General features: G+C 52.9%; 2 protein-coding genes across 2 annotated transcripts; both read left to right on the forward strand.

Annotated features, from left to right (window-relative positions):
- Positions 1-333: 333 nt before the first annotated feature.
- Positions 334-1,682, forward strand: BDP81DRAFT_449372 (homeobox domain-containing protein; the record flags this gene model as incomplete). Its single annotated transcript, XM_060592397.1, has 3 exons — positions 334-474; positions 536-1,370; positions 1,435-1,682. The coding sequence occupies 3 exons, from the start codon at positions 334-336 to the stop codon at positions 1,680-1,682; spliced, it is 1,224 nt and encodes a 407-aa protein (XP_060445932.1).
- Positions 1,683-12,472: 10,790 nt separating this feature from the next.
- Positions 12,473-15,943, forward strand: BDP81DRAFT_222423 (uncharacterized protein). The gene is made up of 6 exons (XM_060582813.1): positions 12,473-12,960; positions 13,016-13,319; positions 13,392-13,608; positions 13,690-13,992; positions 14,056-14,541; positions 14,599-15,943. The coding sequence occupies exons 1-6, from the start codon at positions 12,738-12,740 to the stop codon at positions 15,823-15,825; spliced, it is 2,760 nt and encodes a 919-aa protein (XP_060445933.1). The 5' UTR covers positions 12,473-12,737; the 3' UTR covers positions 15,826-15,943.
- Positions 15,944-21,822: the final 5,879 nt, after the last annotated feature.

The raw sequence follows: 21,822 nt of genomic DNA on the forward strand, positions 1-21,822 counted from the left end.
CGAGCAATACCAATCCATTACTACTACTACCATTCGACCTCGCCGCCGAACAAGCTTCATCAAGCAAAAAACAACAAGCAATCGTTCTCCGACGTGCCACTTCCACAAAAAAACGAACTTTCCTGGCTGGGCCGTATTAGGTACAGCTTACTCGCATTCACCTTCTCCACATAAGAACCTGGGCTGATCAGCAGCAGTCCTTAAAACCGCCGTGCGGCTTCATCATTCGAGTCCGCCAATCTTCTTTTTAACCCACAGGATCGAGCACCCAAAGTGTCTCGTCCGCAACGCTCGTGTCTAAAAGCCTTTCATTCTCAAAGAGAACAGCACAAGATGTCTATGCTCGCCATGGCTGCTCCGTCCCCCCATTCAGCATTCAAGAACTACCCCTGGGATGGCGGCAGGTCTTCCTCAGACTACTCCTCGCGCCCTCGTACTGAGCCCGAGAGAATCGCCTTGCCATCAATTCGTCAGGTATGACGATACTCGCAGCCTACAGAGAGGCCCTTGAACAATCAACTAACAAAGTATACAGGCCATCCCAGAACTCCACCTTCGCCTGCAACCCCAGGAGGCATCAACCACCAGAACCACCTCTTCCAACACCTCGCCAACAGTAGGATATGCCGGTGTCATGACGCCTCCCGAGTACGTTCACTCGCCAAACTCGAACAAGAGGAGGAGGCTCTCAATCGACGAGGAGCAAGAGAGCGAGAGAGTCAGCCGTGTCCCTAGACTGTACGAGTCTCCTGCCCGCATTCCTCAACGCCAGATTTCCCCGCCAGTCCCTTCCCGCGCTGCCACTGAGAGCTGGACTGGATCTGCAAGGACGAGCCCCTACATGTCTTCATCAGGCATGCCTTCCATGAGATCCCCCGCCATGGAGGTCAACGAGCGTCTCGAGTCCCGCCCAACACTTCCCAGCCTCCCGCCCATGAACTTCGATCGGGAATCGATCCCCATGCAACGCGTTCGCGGCCACTCCCAAGACGAGTTCCAGCCCATCCGCCCTTCCATGGCCATGTCTTCAGGACCCATGATGGAGGCCGCTCCTTCATACCGCCCCAGTGGATACGCCTACGGATACCACCACCCCAGCCGAGTCCAGTCTCTTTCCCTCGGTTCCATTCACCCCTTCGACCGCACGCCATTCTCAGCCGCCGGATACGGTCACTACCCTGAGTTCATGCGCATCGGAGAGCTTGGAGGCATGGGAATGCACGGTGACAGCAAGCAACGCAAGCGCCGTGGCAACCTGCCAAAGGAGACGACTGACAAGCTGCGTGCATGGTTCGTCGCTCACCTGCACCACCCCTACCCCACGGAGGACGAGAAGCAGGAGCTCATGCGTCAGACCGGTCTGCAGATGAGTAAGTTTACACTTTCAGAACCCGTTAGGTGTGGGACCAAAAACGCTAATCTTTTTGCCTCTAGACCAGATCTCCAACTGGTTCATCAACGCGCGGCGCCGTCAGCTTCCCACCATGATCAGCAACGCCCGTGCTGAGTCCGACGCCATGTCCAGCCGCAGCGGCGAGAGCAAGATCCTCCCGTCGACAGAGCGCAGCGAGTACGACGACGGCAAGCGCTCCAGCGTTCCCCTCAGCGATGGCGAGGCCTTTGATGAGGACCTCGACCTGAAGCAACGGCGCACTGCCCACATCAAGAGGGGGAGCATCTAGAAGATAGCGCCTCTTGAATCATCCGAGACAAAGAAAAAAAAAATTACAAACGCCCAAAACAAAGGGCGACCTCCTGCGACACAAGAATTCTTTATCACTATACCAGACGCGCGCTTCTATTTTATCTTATCATCATTAACGACGGACCACGACCGCCAAAGACCCAACAATCACAAAATTCGGCAAAATCAGGGGCAAATTTCTAATATTCATGAGCTTTTGTATAAAAAACAATACCACCAGGAGTTGATGAGATCAAGTCCCCTCCTCCTGGAAAGCACCCTTTTCTACGTCGACTGTATCTATGGGGATAATGTATTCTTACACCAACACAAGAAAAGGCGACTGGGGTTTTACATCACACACACACACACACACACACACACACACACATACACACAAATGGGACAACTTGGGGGAGGGAATTGGAAGGGGGACAGGCAGGAAACTGGATGGGCTTGGTCGGACAGACAAATATGCATAACAAGGGTTTTTCTTTTTGGACAACTGTTTATTTTTTTCACAATGGGGGGTGGAAGGTGTTTCATGGGTTGGGCAAAGGGGGGGTCAACATTTTATTTTCTCTTCCTCAACCACAGCCAAACCAGAGGCTTGCTTCTCTTCATCACAGGATACGTAGAACGATATCATTGTAACAAATTCTGTTTATTTTAACTCTCTACGAGCTACACCAGAAAGATGTCATTCTCTTGTACATAGTACAAAACATTCAAGATTCCATTTACTGAGAAAACTGGTCTACATCTGAATCTTTCAATGTGCTCAACGTCAGTGGATAGAGAGAGAATGTGTCGGTATTCTGCATAGTTCACCTGGTGAACCCAACAGCCCGGCACCACGGGAAAGCAAGACAGCCCTGCCTCAGAGTAAAGGGGGTGTGTGTTTGACAGTGAGTGACAGACAAACATGTTCCCTCCTTTGCACCCTCTATGAATTTTTAAATTTTTTTTTTCAAAACAAACAAACAAGTCGTTAGAGACTCGCCAAGTCCACGGGCCTCTTCGTTAACCATCTTCACCAGCTTCAGCTGAACGAAGTAGAAGATAGTGAAGAATCCAAGCGCAATGTTTACATTTCTCACGCATATCCAATCGGACACAACAAACATAATCACACAATCACACAGCACCCTTTACCACATAAACAGAATTCAAGAGGTTGGGCTGAGAGGTACGTATGTGTATGTGCAGATGTGCAGGTGTGTCTGTGTTCGAGCAATTCGGCAACAAGAAACATGAAAGGTCTGTGTGGTTTCCCAGTTCCTGGATGACAAGTCAAAAACCAAACCAAACCCCCATTGCAACTCCCACACACCCCCTTTACCTTACGAGGGGATGGGCTATATGCCGTGGTATTCCGAACAACGTCACACGGAAGGAGTGGGTAAGTTTTTCCCACTCCATGATCCCTTCCAGCCCTTCCAGCCCGCTTGACTGTCACTAAGGCAAGGTGATGAGCACGGTGAAATGTGGTGCGGGTTGGTAAGGCGAAAAGGCTCAAGGGCTGCTGCGTGTGTGTGCGTAGTGCGTCTTGCGTATCGCTGTGCATTTGCGTTCACCCGTGCGTGTTGTTGAAGAAGAAAGGCGAGACTACGACGGCTTCGTAATTACGTGAACATAGATACCGTGTGTGTGTGTGTGTGAGTGAGTAGGTAGACCAGAGGCGTGTGAGGAGGGGACCCAAGATCCTGGGCGAGCTCTTAGTCCCGCCCATCGGAAAAGGCCCGTCCGTTACCGCTCTGCCCCCTTCAAACTACCCGTTTCCCGCCTCTTTGCCGTTGCCGTTGGACCAAGATGTCGTCGATATCGTGATTCTGTGCGCGGCGGGTGAATGTTTCTCGCGAGAGACTTACGGTCAAGGTGAAAGGGGTGACTACTGCAGTCGCCTCCTCCTCACTCTCAGTCTCTGTGTGTCTTGTCTTTCCCGCCGTCACCGCCGCTATGCCTCTTTTTTTTTCCTCCGGTTGCTCCGTCATTACACGCGGATTCTGCAGCGAGCGGGCCTTTTTTCGAGGGGGGGTTGATGGTTGTTGAAAAGTGCCCATCACGAAAAGGCGGGATGGAGACATGACAGGACTGTGTAAACACACGCGCGTGTTGACACAACCCGCTGAGATTGATAGAGAGCGGCCGCCCTCTTGGTGTTAAATAAATTGTTAAGCTGACCGCGATTCTTCAACGACGACCACCATCTTTCGTCTTAGTTCCATCATAGAGCCTCCTGGTGCTTTCTTGGTGCCGGGCTAATTAATGTCTGCTTTGCTAATTTGCTAGTCTGGTGTAGTGTAGTTCGTTGTTGGGCCCCCCTTGATTTTTCCCGCCATTTCGTTGTGACAACAAGTCCGCCTCTCCCGTAGTAAATGGTTTGTGTGGAGAAGGTTCGAGACTTCTGCAAAAGACACATGCATCACATTAGATAGTTCATGTGGGCAGTGAAAAAGGGGTACATTGAAGAAAAGATTGAAAAAGGGCTGGGAAAGAACGGCGGAGCTACTGTATGCTCTAATGTGAGGTGATGTGTGGTCAGTGTTTTTCTGTGTGTGTACATGTAAAGTTATGTTGTACATGGCGTGTCCAGCGTTTAGTAAATGTGTGGCGTCGTGAAACCTCTCACACACTGCGCACTCTCTCCTGCTGCTCTCTCAGGACCTCTCTACAAGGCGAAAACAAGACTAACGCTTCATGTTCCAGGGCGAACAGCTGATTCGCTGGGTTCCGAAATGTAAAATGGATAGCCTTCTTGTATTTTCCCTGGCGTGCTTGTACGAGATAGGGGACCAAAAATCAGGCCAGGCATGTTTTCTTCTTTCTTCGGTGGGTTTCACAAAGAGCGCTGCAGGCGCGGACGGATTTGGGGGGTCCCTCCCGCCCTTTCTCAAGGTAATCACGGGACAACGCGGAAAAATGAGAATACGAGAAAAGAAGAAGCCAGGAGAGTGAGGTAGGTTCAGGTACCTGCAGCCCAACCAAAGTACGGATCCTGTGGCGTAATCGTTCATGAAGAAAAAAAACGAGGCCAGCCGCACTCTCCGGATCCCCAACACCACAATGATATTGACAAAATGGAGCAAACGACGAAAAGGCGGAGTGGGCTAAATGTTTTAACCTCCCCCTTGGCCGGCCTTACACTCACCACACTCATACTCACACACACACATTCACACCACAATATCCGGTAGGATGCCTTACTCCACAGGAACTAGACACGTCCCCTACCTTAGTTCACTCATGGCCCGCCGCCGTCACAGAGGCACACCTGGGAAGCTTGGAGTGCGACCCTTCCTCCTCGGTGGCAGGCCTCGCCGTCCTCGCTCTATGTTCCTTACGGGCCTCATGGGAACGTCGGCGAGCTGTTGGCCACGCAGACGCACGCCAACGGCGCAACCTCTTTGCACAGGTGGGATGGACACCACCTCTCGTGGGTTGCATATCCGGGCAATGGCCAACGCCTCCCGATCTCGATAATGGGAGCTGCAGATCTCCTCGACTACCTACCTACCTACCCTCCTCTAGTCCCTGCGTAACGTACAGCACTGGTCTATCCCGCCCTTTCATTGTGTCTGGTTTTCTTTTTTTTCCCCTCTTTTTCTGCCCACCCTCGGAGGGACCCTCAATGTAAGCTAGGTACTTGCACGAGAACCCCAGTGTACTTTTGATGACGGGCGGAACATTGGCATGCCACTCACTTGATGATGCCTTGCAGTTCTTTCCCACCCTCATGCCATGCGGGTGTCTAACCTTGCTCCTCCTGACTTGTCCTCAGACTTGCTGCTACATGCAAGCTGCAATGCATGACCCGTGGATTGTCGGGGCCTTGCCAATTACTTTTAGGTGGTGGTCGAGATAAACCTCCTTTTCCTGTCTCTGTCTCTCACATCTTGGCAGACGCAAACCTTCAATTAATTCCCGGGGCAAAAAAAAAAAAAAAAAAAAGCAAAGAACCATAATGAAAGGTAGATACGGACATGGATCGCTGGTCCAAAGAGCCCGTGTCAAGGCTGGAAAGTGATCGACTGCCGGTGTCAGGATACCTCCTCGAAGCCCCCTTGACTGGACGTGACAGAAGAACCCAAGACAGCTGGATGGGGGGGGTAATAGAACTGGTCGGAGCCATTAGCATGGTCATCCGATGAAGTAACCTTGGTCTTGCTGAGACGTTGACATGAAGGGGGAAGCAAGTCAGTCCTTCCAAGGGGGGGTAAAGTTTGATAGGTACATGGCAACAACCACCACCACGCCATGAGCTTCGACAGCTAACCCACCAAGGGGAGGGAGGCTTTCAAAACGTTTCCGCACCATTTCCCCTCTCTCTCACATTGATGCTCTTAGGGAGTTAGGCCATGCCGAAAGTCAGATTAACATCTGCCAGTGTGCTACGGCAATATCCTGACAAGTGACTGGGCCCGATGCAAGGTGCGGCAGGTGTCCAAAGGTTGGATGAGGGCGAACCAGAGTGGGAAGCGAGACTCGTCGTGGTTGCGATGTCACTGGGCCTCGCGTCCCATGCACAAGCGTCGTAGCTTTGTGTGAGATGACAGCCAGTCGCAACGGCCACTGGACGAAGAGGGGGGGAGGGTGTGCAGGTTCACAACGTGTAGACTGCAGCACAACACAAGACGAGACCCAGGAAAGGCCGCCGTCGACAGGGAACAGGGCTCGCACGTCCGGTTGCTTCAAGCCGGGCCAAGAACGGCCGGCGCTCAGAAGGGATGTCAGTTGCCCACCCTCAGGCACGGGACATGAGACTTGGGGTGGAAGGTTGGCGAGTCAAACTTCACCTTTGGTACAGCTGTTGCTTGTTACAATGTTAAAAGAGCTTGAGGCGGCAGGAAGCTATCATGGATGTCAGCAATGAGGCCAAGCTCAGCCCGTTAATGAGCGTGAGGGTGGGAAAGCGCCCAAAGTGGGCGTGCCATGCCAGCATGGCTAGTGTCGTAGGGCCTGTTACTGCAGCATAGAATAGGAAGGCAGAAAGATATTGGGATGGGATGGCATAGATCCATCATCCAAGGGTGTGTGACTCTTTCGTTTGCTCGGCACTTTTTGGCGGAGCTGGGAGGCGTTAGATGAAAACGACCTTGCGCTGCGGAGTCGAAGCGTGATGCCTATGGAGATGTGCGAGAACTTAGAAGCCCTGGATGGATGGTAACATGCCGCATCGCCACTTGAGACGCAGCATTAGAGGGCATGGCCGCGGTAGACTGGGGAGCATGGTAAGGAGAGGTTCAAACGAAGTTGGCGCGATGGAGAATGGCGGGCGGGTCTACAATCTGTAGCGGGTCCTCGGAGATCAGCGGATCTACATTGGACAACGATGACTACGGTACCACAGTATCGTACAGATACATACCTAGAACGAACACAGGGATTCGCGCGATGACGAGGAATTGGAATGAAGACAAGCCATAGCGGCCGGATGTATCATGTATGCGTAGGGTATGCCATGTCGTGATGCTTGTCGAAGAAAGCAATTCCGTTTCCAGGATAGCAGATCGGGCTATGCGAATGGGCGTCGTGAGCATGCAATCTCATGGCGTAGTGTACAATTTGCAGGCCAATAATTAGATGGAACTTGGAGTCGAAGCTCGTCTTGGTGCAGGATTGTGTTCGATACATGTCAAGGCGAATGGCTGTGGCTGTTTGGCATTGGCGGGAGGGTATCGAGACTCATTCGAGAGGGTCCATGGTGCGGATGTCGGGAGTGTTTCGAGGGCATTCAAGGGTCGATAGACTGTGGCGCCAGGAGCGTTAGTTTCGTGCTCTGCTCGCTCTTTGGCGTTTGTGGCTTGTCTGTTGGTCGGCCAGGCTCGCATGGCAAGGCCGATGGGGCGCATCTGGAAAGGGTAGAAGCTTGAAGGAGAGCGTCTTTGTCTCAGGGCGTTCCTTTGACGGATTCAAGGTGTTCCATGAAGTCGGTTTGCCTCTTGGGGATGGCTTAGCGGATAGCCGCGCCCATGTTGGCACTTTGAGAAGTTCTGCAGCGACATGTAGTCGAGCACAGTCGCCGCCCCCATGTTTCGAATACTTCTGCTGGGGTTCTCCAGGAATGCTTCTCCTGTGTAGGTATCCGTAGGCCAAGACGTGTCAGGGTATTGAATCCCTTGAGGCTTGAGCAGGTACCACTTGATGATTTGAATTTCTTCGGCCCCCCTTTGTTTTCGGAAACGTAGCAAAGTACTGGGCCGGTTCGGGAACGAGGTGTCTCCTGTCAGAGCCATCATGCAGCGGGCACAGAGAGGGCCGAGGGGTGGGTGCCGCGCACATCATCGATGATTGACCAAAAGTGCCTTGACGTGCTGGGAAAGGCCTGGTACGAGAGGATGCCAGCGATGACTCGCCGGGGGAGGAGGTTGTTGAGAATGTAACTCTGTGATGTGTGTGAAGTATCTTTCTTCTCTTCCGTGGCAAGTTGATTTCAAAGAAGCGCACACTCTGTAATACGCTACTTCGTAACAGAGCAGGAAGCGTGATGAAGAATGGACGGGAATGCAAGATTGTGAGTGGACGATTGACGTCCATGTTGGAGATTGAAGATGGCTTGTGCCCCATAATTCTACACTAAGCCCAAGATACGTACTCTGCACTACGTACCTGCACGGTATACCCTGGTCACGCGGTCCGGACCAGTAGGCTGAAGCAAAGATACGTATCTTTCTTCACCTGACGTTGGCGAAGTCCCGTGGGATCCACTTGAGCTTCATGTTCCTTCCTTCCTTTCCAGGCCTTACCGGAAAGATACTTCCAATCTGGGCCATCACTGGTGGGTCTTGCAGGTGCCTTTCTCAAATAGCGTAAGCCCCTGGACAACCTAAGCTCTGATCCAGCTCCATCTCTGTTAGACCAACCAATAAGGACGGGAATGTGCGAAGAATATCGCAGTATGGCGATACCGAGACTGTTGAGAATGGAAGTACCGGGATTCAGCCAGTCCAGGTGTCCTTGAGACAAGGGGTTGTCGTGGTATTAGCAAGGCTTGGTACATTGATTCCTCTCCAGTGATTTACGACGCTCAATCGCCATCACCAACAGTGCCGTATCGCGATCATCATCCGCGATGTAGCACTGACTGGAGGGTTGCCTGGCCCGGGCTACAAGCGGAAGGGTAGGGGAAGGAAGGGACGGAGGCCATGTGGGGAATGATCCGGTTCTGGCTGCCATAATCCCAGTGCCCCGATTTCCGCCTATCATCCGCAGCGAATGATCGCCGGGCCCCGGTCGCCATCTTGCAGCCGCCCTGGCATGGCCCTGGTTCAATCGAGCCTGAATGCCACCAACTTCTGGACTGCGGATATTCCGACCCATGTTCCAAGAGTTTTCACTCCTGCTACTCTCCAATTGAGTCCTTGACAAGGCTTTTACGATTCAAGGTTTACCTGCCGTAGCAGAGGATGGAGACAATGCCGTATACTACCCCGTACATACAGTACTACGCAAAATCTACTGCGTATACCTGGTCGTGGGAGACAGAAATCCCACCAACAATTCAAGCAACGTTCTCGTTCATATTCCGCCATCCCGACGACATCCGTGCTTCCTCGGAATATGCCCCAATGGTCCGTCCAGAGATACTTACCTACTCTAGTTACCCAAGGAGCCAAGCCAAGCAAGGAAAATCTCTGTAAGTAGCAGTCAGGTATCCCACATAAACACTTCTGCATACTATGAAGTATGTGCAAGTGCGGGTACGTGCGCAGGCTATTCTCCTCTTCCTCCTTCTCCAGGTACATGCTGGACGCTGCTCCTTGCTTGCTGCGTCATGATCCAGATTCTAGGAGACTTGGTACATACATACGTGGCGCCGTGCACCTGCTCTCACAGAGCCAACTCGTCACTGGATCACAGAGGGCCTCAGAACGAGTGTTTCCTGCCTCAATCCACGCATGCCACGCATGGCGACCCAAGGTATGTACAGATCTGGGGCTGCGGCTGCCGCCAACGTAGGGCAATGCGACCTGACGTGAGGTGCCAGTCAGACATTGGACGCCCCATCTGCCAGCTTGCCAATACACTACATATATCGTCCAGAGCACGCTTTTGGAGACTTCTCGCTGCATAATTCGACACTAGAGCATCGCCAAACCATCCCCACCAGCATTATGTTTAGTCATGATAATGGAGTCACACTCGGACCTTGACTCGAGGCGTAAGCCTAGAGCGACCTCTTCCCAACATCACGCAGCCTGGGGCACTCACTCCCAGTCTCCAACACATCGTTGCTGCGTGGGTGCCCCCCATCGCTTATCACACTTTGCCTCCTCAAGACCAGTGTGCCCTGCGGGCTGAGAGAGCCAGTCTAGCATGGCCTGGCCTGTCGAAGCCAAGGAGCGTAACTGACTTCAGAAGTTGTGAGTTGTCCCTGCCCCCCTCCTCAAAACATAGTTTGCTCTGACGTCTATCCCGATTTACACCCGTCAGCCGCTTGGTTCCACTCAACTAGCAACGCACCGAGCGGTCATGCTTCCCCAGTCTAACCCACGCCGGCTCGTCTCTCATCCTCAAAGTTAGTGTTTCTACGAAGGCTACCCTGAATCGCAACGGCCGACGATCCCCGTTGCCTGTCTGTTCCCTTGTCGGCTGCGTTTGGTTCCTCGACTCCTACTGGTTGGGAATTTCCTCCGATTTGAAGGATGCGCAGAACACGAGGGCGCTCAGATGACAAGTCTGAAGGGCACCACTCATTGGCAGCAAGCCAAACAGCATATTTTTGGTGAAACCACCTAACAGAGGCCACTCCAGCCCCTTTCATTCCACCATCATGGCAATCCTCATACTGAGCTTTTGGTGGCTGGATTTACCTACGCACAGCCCTGGTAACAGGGCATCGCAAAGTTTCCAAATCCATGTCGCCAATCTTCGAGAATCACTAAGATCACGGCTTGTCTGCTGACCACGCGGCGGGAAGATCATGAAGCCTGGGCCACCGTCGATCCTGATCAGCCTGAATCCAGCGCCAAAAACCGAAATCCCCGGGTCCGTTCGGCTTGTCAATCTTAGTTGGCTTCATCTCCCATCAAGTCACTCGCCCGAGTATTCCTAAACTGGCCTCCCGAGAAGCCACTTGAGCGATCCTCTTAGTTCCACACAAAACACCTTCCGAAGGACTCGCGATCTATGGCCGCTCCGGCCCCGCAGGGAGTTAGTCAAGCATCCAACTCACCAAGCGGTGGCGGGCAAGCGCTGTCTGCGTAAGAGACATCCTTGGCAGTTCATAGCCAATCTCAAAACCTCTTGGCCGCGTTCGTTCAACCACTACCTCCAAACGCCGTCGTGTGTCAATTCCTCACCCGGCGTTGTGCTGACATCCAGACCACGACGATCATCAGCCCTGGGGCCAAGTCTAACGATGCCTTCTGCCATGACGCGCTAGACCGGGATGCCGTGTGCAGCTGTCAAAGGGTAGGATGTCTCGCTCGTATATTCGGCCTCTCAAGTTCATTCAATGGTACTAACTCCGGTGTCATACTCAACCGAGGGACAGTGTTGGAAGCGTGGGAGAATAGTGGACCGTGGCGTTCGGCGCGCGTCAATCCTCCACGCTCGCCCGTGTTTTAGTTCGGCAGGAATGTGAGACTAGTGGCAATTCTCTCGGCGCGGTTTCGACTGGTAATTTCCCGATTCTGTTGCAAATCACCCTCGCGACTACGAGGAGAATGTCGTACGAGGCGTAGTGGAAGGTCTGGCCATCACTTTACTTATGGCGGGCGCCATCGTCAGTGACTGCCGTTCCTCGACACGCTTCACCGATGATATCGCCGGATCTCCCGTGATCCTTCGAGGAACAAAGTTTCAGACCGCCAACCGTGACGAATGAGAGCAGGTGTGATCACTCGTGATCGTCCCACCAAGGTGAGAACAGTCCATCTGACCGCGAGAGACTGGTAATCACGTACTGTATTCGCCCTCAGGCCGAATGCTATGACTGCACGATTGGGATGGCAGTCGGTGAACACCTTGACCCAGGGCCGAGAGTGCAGCAACTCTGTCCAGTCCATTGGGTACTGGTTCCTGGAGCGCCACGGAGAATTTTAGCCTTTTGACGACGCAAACTCAAAAACTCGTCATCAACGAGAACGCAGACGTTTCTTCGTCGGCTACTTTCACCTGATACCTTAGCTCTGGGGACACTGACAAGCTTAGCTGTCGGCTCGCCATTAACTTCGGCCTTTCGTGACGGATCCAGATCATCCAGGGGAGGCGGCGATGAGCCTCCGCCGATCATTGAACACCCCCCCCGAGCTGTCCGTGGACCCGCGGTGCCGCGGTCGGCTCAGCGTTCCTGGCGAAGATCACCGGGCCAAGAACACTAAACTGCGCCGCTTGGCAGCGGATAAGCGGATGGCTCGGCCGAGCCGGAGCCGGGTGGGATGAGATCACCGGAAAGAGGTCGCCGAGTCTAGGCCAACCCAGCTGGACGTGGAGTTTGCGGAGAACCACAAATTATCGGCTGAAGAACGGGAAAATACCGGACAGTATCCGGCGACGGCTCCGAAGATCCCAACGTTAGGATCCATTCTGCGCCGTTTAACAGGCTTGGCATACAGAGTTTGCAGCTCACGTGGCGAGAAGCGTGGACAATTGGTCGCTAGAATTTTGAGCAGTGAGAATGTTGATTCCTCAACTCTTGGCCAGCCTGATGAGTCATCATGTACGGCTCGTCATAGAAATCCCCAGAGCCAATTAGATTGAGGCGCTAGGTCCATCTTGGACATCGGACATCGGTGCAAAAACTGTCCGACTAAGCAAAGACTGGGGCTGACACGCACTCGAGCGCGTATCTGCCTGGTGTAGACCTGCTTCTAATAGTGCAGCAAAGGGCCACGGAGAAACTGTCAGTAACTCTTTGGCCTTTTGTGCCGCAATAGTGCTCGTTCAAAGCCCGTATTACGTACCTGTTGTCTCTTGCGTCACGCTGCAGGCCCCTCCGAGTCCGACTCTCCCGTCTGCTCCGAGTTTGCCTTGAATCTTGGCCCCGGCCGCGGAAGGCCCACTTCCGGCACTCTCCTTACCTCCCGGAAGCAAATTTTTGCGGCTCATCATGGATACCGACGACGGCGTGCAAGCGGATCTCCCGGGCTCCGCCGCCAACGCCTCGGAGCCGTTGGCGTGTGTGACTTGCCGGTCCCGAAAGCTTAAGTGTGATCGAGTGAAGCCGGCATGTAGCCGTTGCCTGAAAGTTAAGGGAGAATGCGTGTATCCGGAATCTAGAAGGAAGCCTGCCTTCAAGCGGAAGAATGTCAAGGAGCTCGAGGAGAGACTAGGTAATGCGTTATCATGTACTCCCGCCAAAAAGACTTCTGACTAACCATGACACAGCGCAAGTGGAGGACCTTCTCAAAGAAGCTGCCAGCAAGGGGAATGGGGCACTGCCCTCTGAGGGTGACCTGGATAGCCGGATCAACATTGGCATGGACGACTTCCATGTTGACATTGAGACCATCATGGCCATGCAAAATGGTACCTTTGACGACGGAACCTCGGGCTTTCACACAGGACCCAATATGAACAAGACGGTCCCGCCCTCACAACCTGGAGCACCCAGCTTCGCCGACGCCTCGGGGGAACTCATGGGACTAGGGCTCTCGGAAGCTTTACCCCCTTTTGAAATGATGGAGGAGCTGTATGTTGCGGCATCTGGCGCTCTCTCTCCCCCCTGCTTTCGCGATAGGCCCCCATCTGACTTGGAGAGCAGGAACAAGAGCTTCTTTGAGAGGCAACAGCATTTCATCCCAATCATCCACCCTGGTCGATATCTCCAGGCGTTCTACTCGGCGCCTCATAAACGCCCGCCCATGTGTCTGCAGTATGCAGTCTGGTCCATGGCCTCTAATGGGCACGAGAAGTATAGCCAGTACCACGACATTTTCTACAAACGGGCTCGACAATACGCGGATGCGGATGAGATGAAGGTGAGTTCTCTCTCTCTCTCTCTCTCTCACACACACCTGCTGCTCTAGAAAGGACTCGCTAACGCTCACACTCATACGTAGGGATTCGGCGAGCACTTTCTCACCATACAACACGCGCAAGCGTGGGCTCTCATCGCGACGGACGAAGCGAGGTCCCTCTTCTTCACGAGGGCGGCCATGAGCTCGGCAAAGTGCGTACGACTCGTGGAAATGATGGGTCTTCACCGCATCGACGGCGACGGGCAGGAAATGGCGCCGACGCTTGCGCCGCCCACGTCGTGGGTTGACCTTGAGGAGCGGAGGAGGGCGTTCTGGGGCGCGTATTGCATCGACTGCCACGCGAGTATTGCAACAGGCTGGCCTACTCTCATTAACCCCAACGAAGTAAGAATCCTTGCATGCCTGAGCCTTATTTTTTTTTTTTTTTTGGTTACTGACCTAAGACAGATCACGACACATCTCCCTTCATCCGAAGAGGCCTTCAACTCGGCTCGCGAAGAAGAAACCTCAACCCTGCCAGAAGCGTTCCAAGGGGCGTCGTACTCGACCTTTGCGGGCGCCGTCATCATGTGCTACATCTTCAACATGCTCCTGAAGCACGTCCACTGGGAGCGGCCAAACGACAGGCCCGCGGACGTCGAGTACGGCGAGTTCTGGAAGCGGCACAGGGACATTGACAACATGCTCTCGAGCGCCTTCATGTTCTTGCCGGAGCGCTTCCGCCTGCCCCAGAGCATGCGCGACCCGACGTCCGTCCACACGAACCTCAACCTCCACGCCTCGGTCATCTGCCTCCACCACGCCGCGATTGACAGGATCGAGCGGAACAAGCTTCCCGAACAGCTCAAGGCCGCCTCGGAGCTGCGGCTGCGGACGGCGGCGGAGGAGGTGGTGAGCATCATCAAGTTGACGAGCCACATGAACTCGGGCTATGTAAGAGAAAGCCACGTCCGCCTCGAACCCGGCTTCGCAAACGCTCATTCGCTACAGAAAAGTCCCATGGTCGCCTTGTCCCTCTACTCGGCGGCGTCGGTGTACGTCTACACGGCGAAATGCAACTTGGACACTGGCTTCTCGACGGCAGACCTGCAGAACCTGAAATTCATCATCAACGCCATGGAGGCGATTGGGAGGCGGCACATCATCACGCAGGCCTTTCTCCAGCAAATCTTTATGGATATCGAGCGCAACGGGCTGTCGGGCGTCATCGACCTACCCAACCTGGCAAACTACAAGAACCTGTTTGGCTGGACGTCGTCCAACATCCCGCTGCTCGCGCGGACGTCCATCTCGAAACACACCGAGATCCAGCCGCCCTTGCCCGGCAGGCTGCCGCTCGGTGATCCCAAGGGTACCGCCTACGAGCACTACCCGATCAAGATGTCGCACGACGGCGGCTGCAATACCCCCATCTCCATGGGCGGGACCAACCCGATGCTCGGGCCGGTGCTCGGGAAATTCGACCAGGCTATTGGGATGAAACCGCCGTCGTCATCGGCGTCTATGGATACGCGGGACATGGGACCGAATAAAAGGAAGCGGACGTCGGAGGCGACGACGTCGACAACGAGCCCGGACGTACCAAACATGGCGGCGCAAGCCGGCCCCTTTGCGTACCAGCCGGTGCCGGTGGCAACCGGTATCGACAGCGTGGGCGGGTTCGGGTCGGGGCTCCTGCGAGGGAGTGGCATGGTTGGGCCAGCAGCATCGTCAGCAGCAGCCACTTCGCAAATAAACCTTCCGCACCGGAGCCCCGCGACGGGACAGCCTTCGCCAACGTCGGTGTTCAACAAGAGCACGCCGTCACAGTCGACGGGCGGGAGTAGCAATAACAATACACCGCCCGGGCTCGGGAACGGCAGCACCTCTTCGCCAGATGATGGTAGCACCACGCAGAGTAACGGTGGAAGCGGTGGCGGGAACGTCAATGAGATTATCGACATTACGAGCATCCAGAACGCGATGCTGGGCGGCGGCGTTGCGGGGTCCTCTTCGACGTCAACGTCAACGACGACGTGGGACTCGAGGGGTTTGCAGTATGCCCCGAGCACGGATCCGATTTCGTTTATGAATATGAACTTTGATTCGATTCCCCCGGGTATGGGAATCGATCCGTGGACTGTGTTGGCGAATATGGATGATTTGACGTGGACTAGGGATGGAGAGGTGTCAACGGCAGCAGCGACGGAAGGGAATGGGAATGGAACTACCGGGTAGGAACAAATGGAGGTGGAAAGGGCGCTGGGTCTTGGGACGGGAGGAACGGGTACGATACCGGAAATCTAGGCTTTTGTTTTTGGTTTTCTCGGGGTTGCTCCTGGGTGTAGGTAGGAGGAGGGGGGGGGGGGCGGGGGGGGCGGTTCAATGTCTGATGATATCCAGCGGGAAGGTGAGGTTTGGCGTTGCAAAGCAGGCAAGAACGCGGGTGGGATAAGGTAGGCAGGCGCCACGTATAGGTAGGTGTACGGATGCGTCACGAACGTTGGGCGGTTCAGCTTGGGGCGGTAATATTGCATCGAAGTGGCGGCGTACGAGGAAGGAGGCTTGCTTGTTGATGAACAAAACATCACGGTTACTATATGGGACACGACACGCATCTCATTCACAACATCAAACCCACAAAACATCACCACTACAATAAATACCTCACGCAACAATAGTAGCAGGTCGATATTTGACAATAAAAAAGCTCGGTCATAGGGTGTTGAACCCCATGCCTACGAAAAACCAGCGTCCCAGTTTCTTCTACCCGTTGAACCACCAGGCTACGTGGCCCCGGCCGAGTCGGATCGCACCGGGCAGATGATCTTTCGTTCGAATCTGTGAGCTATGTATCCTCTGGCTGAGGTGGGAATAGTCTCGCGTGGTGAATGCCCTCTGGTCGAGATTGGTATACACATAAGAAAATCAAAGTCAGGTATCGTGAGCTAGACGTTGCAAGCCTTTTCATTCAAGGGCCGTAGCTGTCAATCTGTGAGTGATACTGGAAAGTCATGATAACATTGCAGTCCTAACTGGAGGCTATTGTAGAGTCACGTTGAACACTTCCCGTATTCAGGGGTGGCTGATCCACCGCCCGCGAAATCTCAGGCCTCCATTTCCCGGCTGTCTGTAAACGTCAAGATCTGAGGGAAGGCAGGTCGAAAGTTTCAGCCAATAGAGCCCGAAGAAGCCGTGGTCCAGCGCGGCAGTCTCCTAGCTTTCCGTACCCGCACTGGTTGGCTTAGCCAGGTCACAGCATTTCTCATCATCTTTCGCGGGACCTGTTTGCCTTAGAAAAGAGTGCGCACGGCGCCCATGGCTCAGTTTCCGTTCGGGGGTCCACGTGATTCTCATTCTCATTTCGTTATGCCCGTATTCACCGAACGCGAACTCGACGCCGTTTCCGGGCGATTGCCACTCTTTTGGCAAAACATCATCGTTCCAGCTTTCGTTTGGGCGACCAAGTTGACTTCGGCGGTACTTGAATTTATCGGCGCGGAAGATGTGGCATTTCCGACTAATGGTTCCACAATGGTATTCGAAGCGGTAAACAGTGTCGGGGAACTTGGGGTGCTCTGTGATGTTGATATGGTAGAGGTTTTGGCTTTTCGTGTTCCAATAAGTGCCGATCAACCGGTCATCAGGTCCTTTTCCCTCAGGCCATTCTTCGGTGTTTGGCAATATGACATATCCAGTGTCAACTGACATGTTAGCGTCAGAAATTTTGGTAAAGGCGTGGTGGATTGAGTGGATGTTGAGTGTAATGTTCTGGAATTGGACGTTGTCTTGGGGTGAGAATGCTCGCTGAGTAGGCAGCTATTTCATGGCGTTTATATAGACGAATTTCCTCTATATCCTATTTCGAAGACTTGGTATTTGGAACGAACTCATGAGCGCGAAGGACTGGCATCTATCCCGTGGCAGTGAATATGGTTGATGCGGTAAAGCCCGGCTTCGTGTCAAAGGATCCCATCGTTGTGGAACAGTAATCATCTTTGCTGAAGAACGCGGGTGACTATCCTCAAACTTTCGAACGAAGGTCGAAGAATAATAGAAACTGAAATTATCTCACCTGATGTTAATCGCCCTCGCTAAGGATCGCTAAATGAAGCATCGTGCTAAAAGGCAGTGACGACATTCCTGTCGAAAATCTGAACAGTCTTCAATGTTTACCTCATTATTAAGAGCTTAAGAGCATGTTGCAAGAATGTCTTTCATAGGACCGCCACAAGTTGGTTTCACGAAGCTGTCCACCGGCGCAAGCTGTTCAGCTATTCAAAGTCTCAAGAAAGGAAAACCGCCAGAGGCAAGGAAGCACCCTTGAGTACATTTACCGACTGCGTTACAGTCAGATTTTACATTCACTGTTCGTGGCAGCCTCTCTGGACAATCTGCGGGAAAGATAAAGCCGCGAGGCTATTCATGCACGATGAAGAGATCCATGTAGTGGTGGCGATGGTCATCAGAAGCCAATGGGTAGATACATTGATCTATCACGCTCGTGGAGCCTAATAGGCACTGAAGTCGAGCTGCTGCCACTGAAACGTCGGCACTAAGCCAGACCAGAAAATGGAATCAGTATCTTGCAATCCTGGAATTACTCCAGGATGCATCCTACGTTTTTACTGATCCTAAAATTACACTGCACCTTACTAGGTAATCACAAAGTTAGCGACTGACGTTGGGTGTTTTATGAGTTGGTTGATTGATCGTCTTGGTGTAGATGGGCTGCCAGGGATGTTTTCCGCGGCGGGGGCAAGATTTCACTAATAATAGAAATGATCCGAACTCTATTGTTGCTGGACCGTAATGATGCCGGATTAGATTTAATATGATGCCTTATTCAGTAGGACAATATATAAGACGTACTATGGTGAACCTCTCACTTTGGGCGTTCCATGCCAGGTATTGTCACTTCTAACGCCTAAACGTATCATCTAAGTAGAAATATATACTTATATACAAGAGATGGTGTAGTAAATCAAATTACGGGCCGAAGAAGGCAACTCAAGGCTCGTAGGAACACATAGAAACAAATCGGCAGATCAGGATCTACATAAGTCAGGGCGGGCTCTCGAATACATGCGCACTATGTGTATCTTAAGTCTACTGGGTATTTTTCTTTACGTAGTTTTGCATTTTGGAAAACTAAAGCTGTAAGGGCTATCTGAGAAGCCCGAAGTAACCCTATAATAGTGATGCAGAAGCGAGGAGTAGGGGACCTCAAGAAGCTGCGGTCCATGGCAATGGTGTTCTAGCTACCTCGGTCGAGCTTGGCTGCCTCCCATGCTCTGTTCACTCGTCTTGCTTCGTTTTTTACTCTGTTTGAAGGACTTCCATGACGGGCACGCTGTCCAAGTCGTCGGTCCACGTCATTTGCTTCAGGGGAAGTCTTTCGTTGTACTGAATTTGACATTCCGGCTCTGTAAAGTAGGGGGCACCTGAGGGTGGCAATGCCTTACGGTCCTTTCTATACGCGACGTCGTTGAGGTTGCCTCGTACCCAACGCCTACCACCATCACCGATGATCGGGGATAATCGGACCATGCGGCCACTTTTGAGCGGACCAATCGCATTGCCCGCACTGTCGATGCGCGTGTATTCTATCCCAAGGAGTGGTTCGACGTGGCCATGCTGGTCTCCCACTGGATCAAGTGGAAAGATCCGGACTCTGCATTTCCTCGAAGTAGGATAATAGGTGCCGACAAACTTGCCAGGTGCGATTATATCGACTGAGGTAGCTTCAACCATTTCTCCGGACTTAGTAGCGCCAGACATCCTGAAAAGAACGCGGTGGGATTGATTAAATGTTGGATGTAATGGTCTTTGAATTGCGGGATGCTGTCTTGGGGAGTGATTACTCGCTAGACTGGCAGCGAATCCATGGTATTTAAGCAAATGGTTTCTTTTATACTCAACCTACTCCGGAGATTTGAAAACGAAATCTCTCCAAACGAAACTACAAATGTGGAGGAAGCGCTTTCACCGAGTAATAGTGGATATGGACTATGCGTTAAATCTCTCCTTCATACTTATCAAAGGATCCTTCGTTGTGTAACAGTAGCCGTCTTTGCTGAAGAACACAGGTGACTTCTACTGTTCAGTATCACAGGGGGGGACCGTAACCAAACTTGCGAACAGATACTGAGGTTTCAAGGAGAAGTACATGGCTGATCTTGACCGCCCCTCGCTTAGGATCGACAGATGAAGCATCACTGCACCGATACCCGAAGGCGGCGGTCCACCAGTTGCATCACCGCCTGTGATTTTCCCTTCATACTTTGTTCAGTGCAGTCCCAATACGACTTAATTGAAAGAGTACGCCATGGGGTTATTCATGAGCCAGGCGTGAGGAGGGTTATTTGAAGCCAAGGAGGGAGAGGGGGGAGGGCCCTGGAATACTCACCTGTCACTCCTGATCGCAGGGATAGGCGCGGTATCTATACCGTTTCCCAAGAGACTCGTTATCAGTGACAGTCAAAGAAGTATATTACGTGCATGGCTATGAACAACGTGATGTTTGATGTTGGCTGTTTTGCGGGGTTCAAGCACCTTACGAGACCTCGTCACCGTAGACCATCTCGTGCCGCCACAACAGCAATTGAATAACAACCCTTCTGTTGGTATTCCTTTCACAGGGAATTTGGTTCGAACCGTAGGGTCCTGGGGTGACGAAGTATCAATATCTCTGTATTGATTGATTCTGCGTAAGGAGTAGAAGGGAGATTCCAACCGGAGGTTGGGTGGGTAGTCGAGGTCTAATTGTACTCCCTCGAGGTGGCCCATGCTCTGCCCTTACTCGCGGTCGAATTGGACTTCCAATCCGACACTGACTATCTCTCTCTTGTAACGTATAACTGGTACGGTTGGAAGGATAATTCGAACGCTGCGAAGTCGTGTACATGTATAGAAAAGCAATGCTGTCTAATACGCCCCTTTCCCTTCCTTCCGAGGTCCCTTCCGTGTGACCCATCCCTCCATTCGTACCGTAGCCTTCCCCTTGTCGATGAAGCTTTCCAACCCTTGGTTGGGGTTCGCTTTAGTGAAGGCGTCGGCGAGGTTGTCGTCGCCATGGATCCAACGGATCTCCATTATCTCGCGTCGTTCGTACGATTGCCGTAAGGCCATAATGTCGATCATAAGCCTCTTCTCCTTCGTGATGCCTAACCGGTCCATATCTCTGAGGCATAGTAGAAAGGGTGTATTGACCGGAAGGATATGGAAGGTCATGGTTCCGAAGGTGGTGATGATGCTCACCGTACCAATGCCCACTAGTTGGTCCCCCGGGCCGAAGCTGATAACGGCGATGCCTGCCTTCGACCTGTCGAGCGCTGCTGGGTAGATCTTCTGTAGCGCTTCCAACTGGCCCTGTCCTCCGGTAGACCAATGTGATGCTCCGGTATCAGGGATAATCCCTTGGAAGACGTCTGGCCCGTACCTTTCCTGGGTATTGTATACCTGGGCCGTCCCCTCGTCTGGCTCATCTGGTGGATATAAAAAGGGGAGTAGCGAGGCCCCTGAGCTTGTCTTCCTTTTTCCCTCGGTACGGGTGTGATCACCTAATGCTTCTTCAGCTAGGTTGTGGTGACTCAAGGCTTCGCTTGATCCTTGGCTTCCTTCGTGTAGGGCCGACGATCCCTTACTTCGTACGAATCTGCCTTGACAACCATGGAAGAATGCCTCCTCGTTGAGGGTATTGACCGCTTGCCTGTCATTCAGAGTGGAATATCCTCCTGACGATGAGGGAGCGAAGAAGACGTGTTGGACCTCGTCGACGTCGTCGAAATCGTTGTCGACGGTATCGTCGATCCTGGTGAGGAAAGGAGTGATGTCCTCATCGATGTCAGATTCGTAGTCATGGTCCTCTTGTGTGGAAGGGTCCTTTCCTTCGTAGTCGACGATGAATTGTTGGAATTGGCCTGGGCTATTCTTGCCCTCGGTGCCCTTCATCTGCTTGTATTTCTCGTACGACTTATCTCTTTCCTCTTGGGTATGGCTTGTCGACCAACAGCCGTCTTTCTTGCAGACCCAGCACTTTCCGCGAGGCTGATTTCCGCGTGGCCTGAATCTTGTGGCTGCTGTTGATCCTCCTCGTGTCTCTTGATCATTGGATCGGTTGCCGTATCTGGCTTCCTTTCCTTTGCCGTTGTATGTACGGTCGACCCAGTGTTGTTGATATGGTGCGTCAACTGCTCGGAATTGCTGTTGTCTGGGCATCCTGGCCTCGATGTT

The sequence above is a fragment of the Colletotrichum phormii genome (assembly GCF_030913505.1).
Source record: "Colletotrichum phormii strain CBS 102054 chromosome Unknown BDP81scaffold_9, whole genome shotgun sequence".
NCBI classification, from domain to species: Eukaryota; Fungi; Ascomycota; class Sordariomycetes; order Glomerellales; family Glomerellaceae; genus Colletotrichum; species Colletotrichum phormii.

Bases quoted from the DNA above. Each gene is read 5' to 3' on its own strand.
- BDP81DRAFT_222423 (XM_060582813.1), top strand. From the start codon at position 12,738: ATGGATACCGACGACGGCGTGCAAGCGGATCTCCCGGGCTCCGCCGCC. The intron at 13,320-13,391 runs GTATGTTGCGGC...CTTGGAGAGCAG, and splicing joins TTTGAAATGATGGAGGAGCT to GAACAAGAGCTTCTTTGAGA. The intron at 13,609-13,689 runs GTGAGTTCTCTC...ACTCATACGTAG, and splicing joins CGGATGCGGATGAGATGAAG to GGATTCGGCGAGCACTTTCT.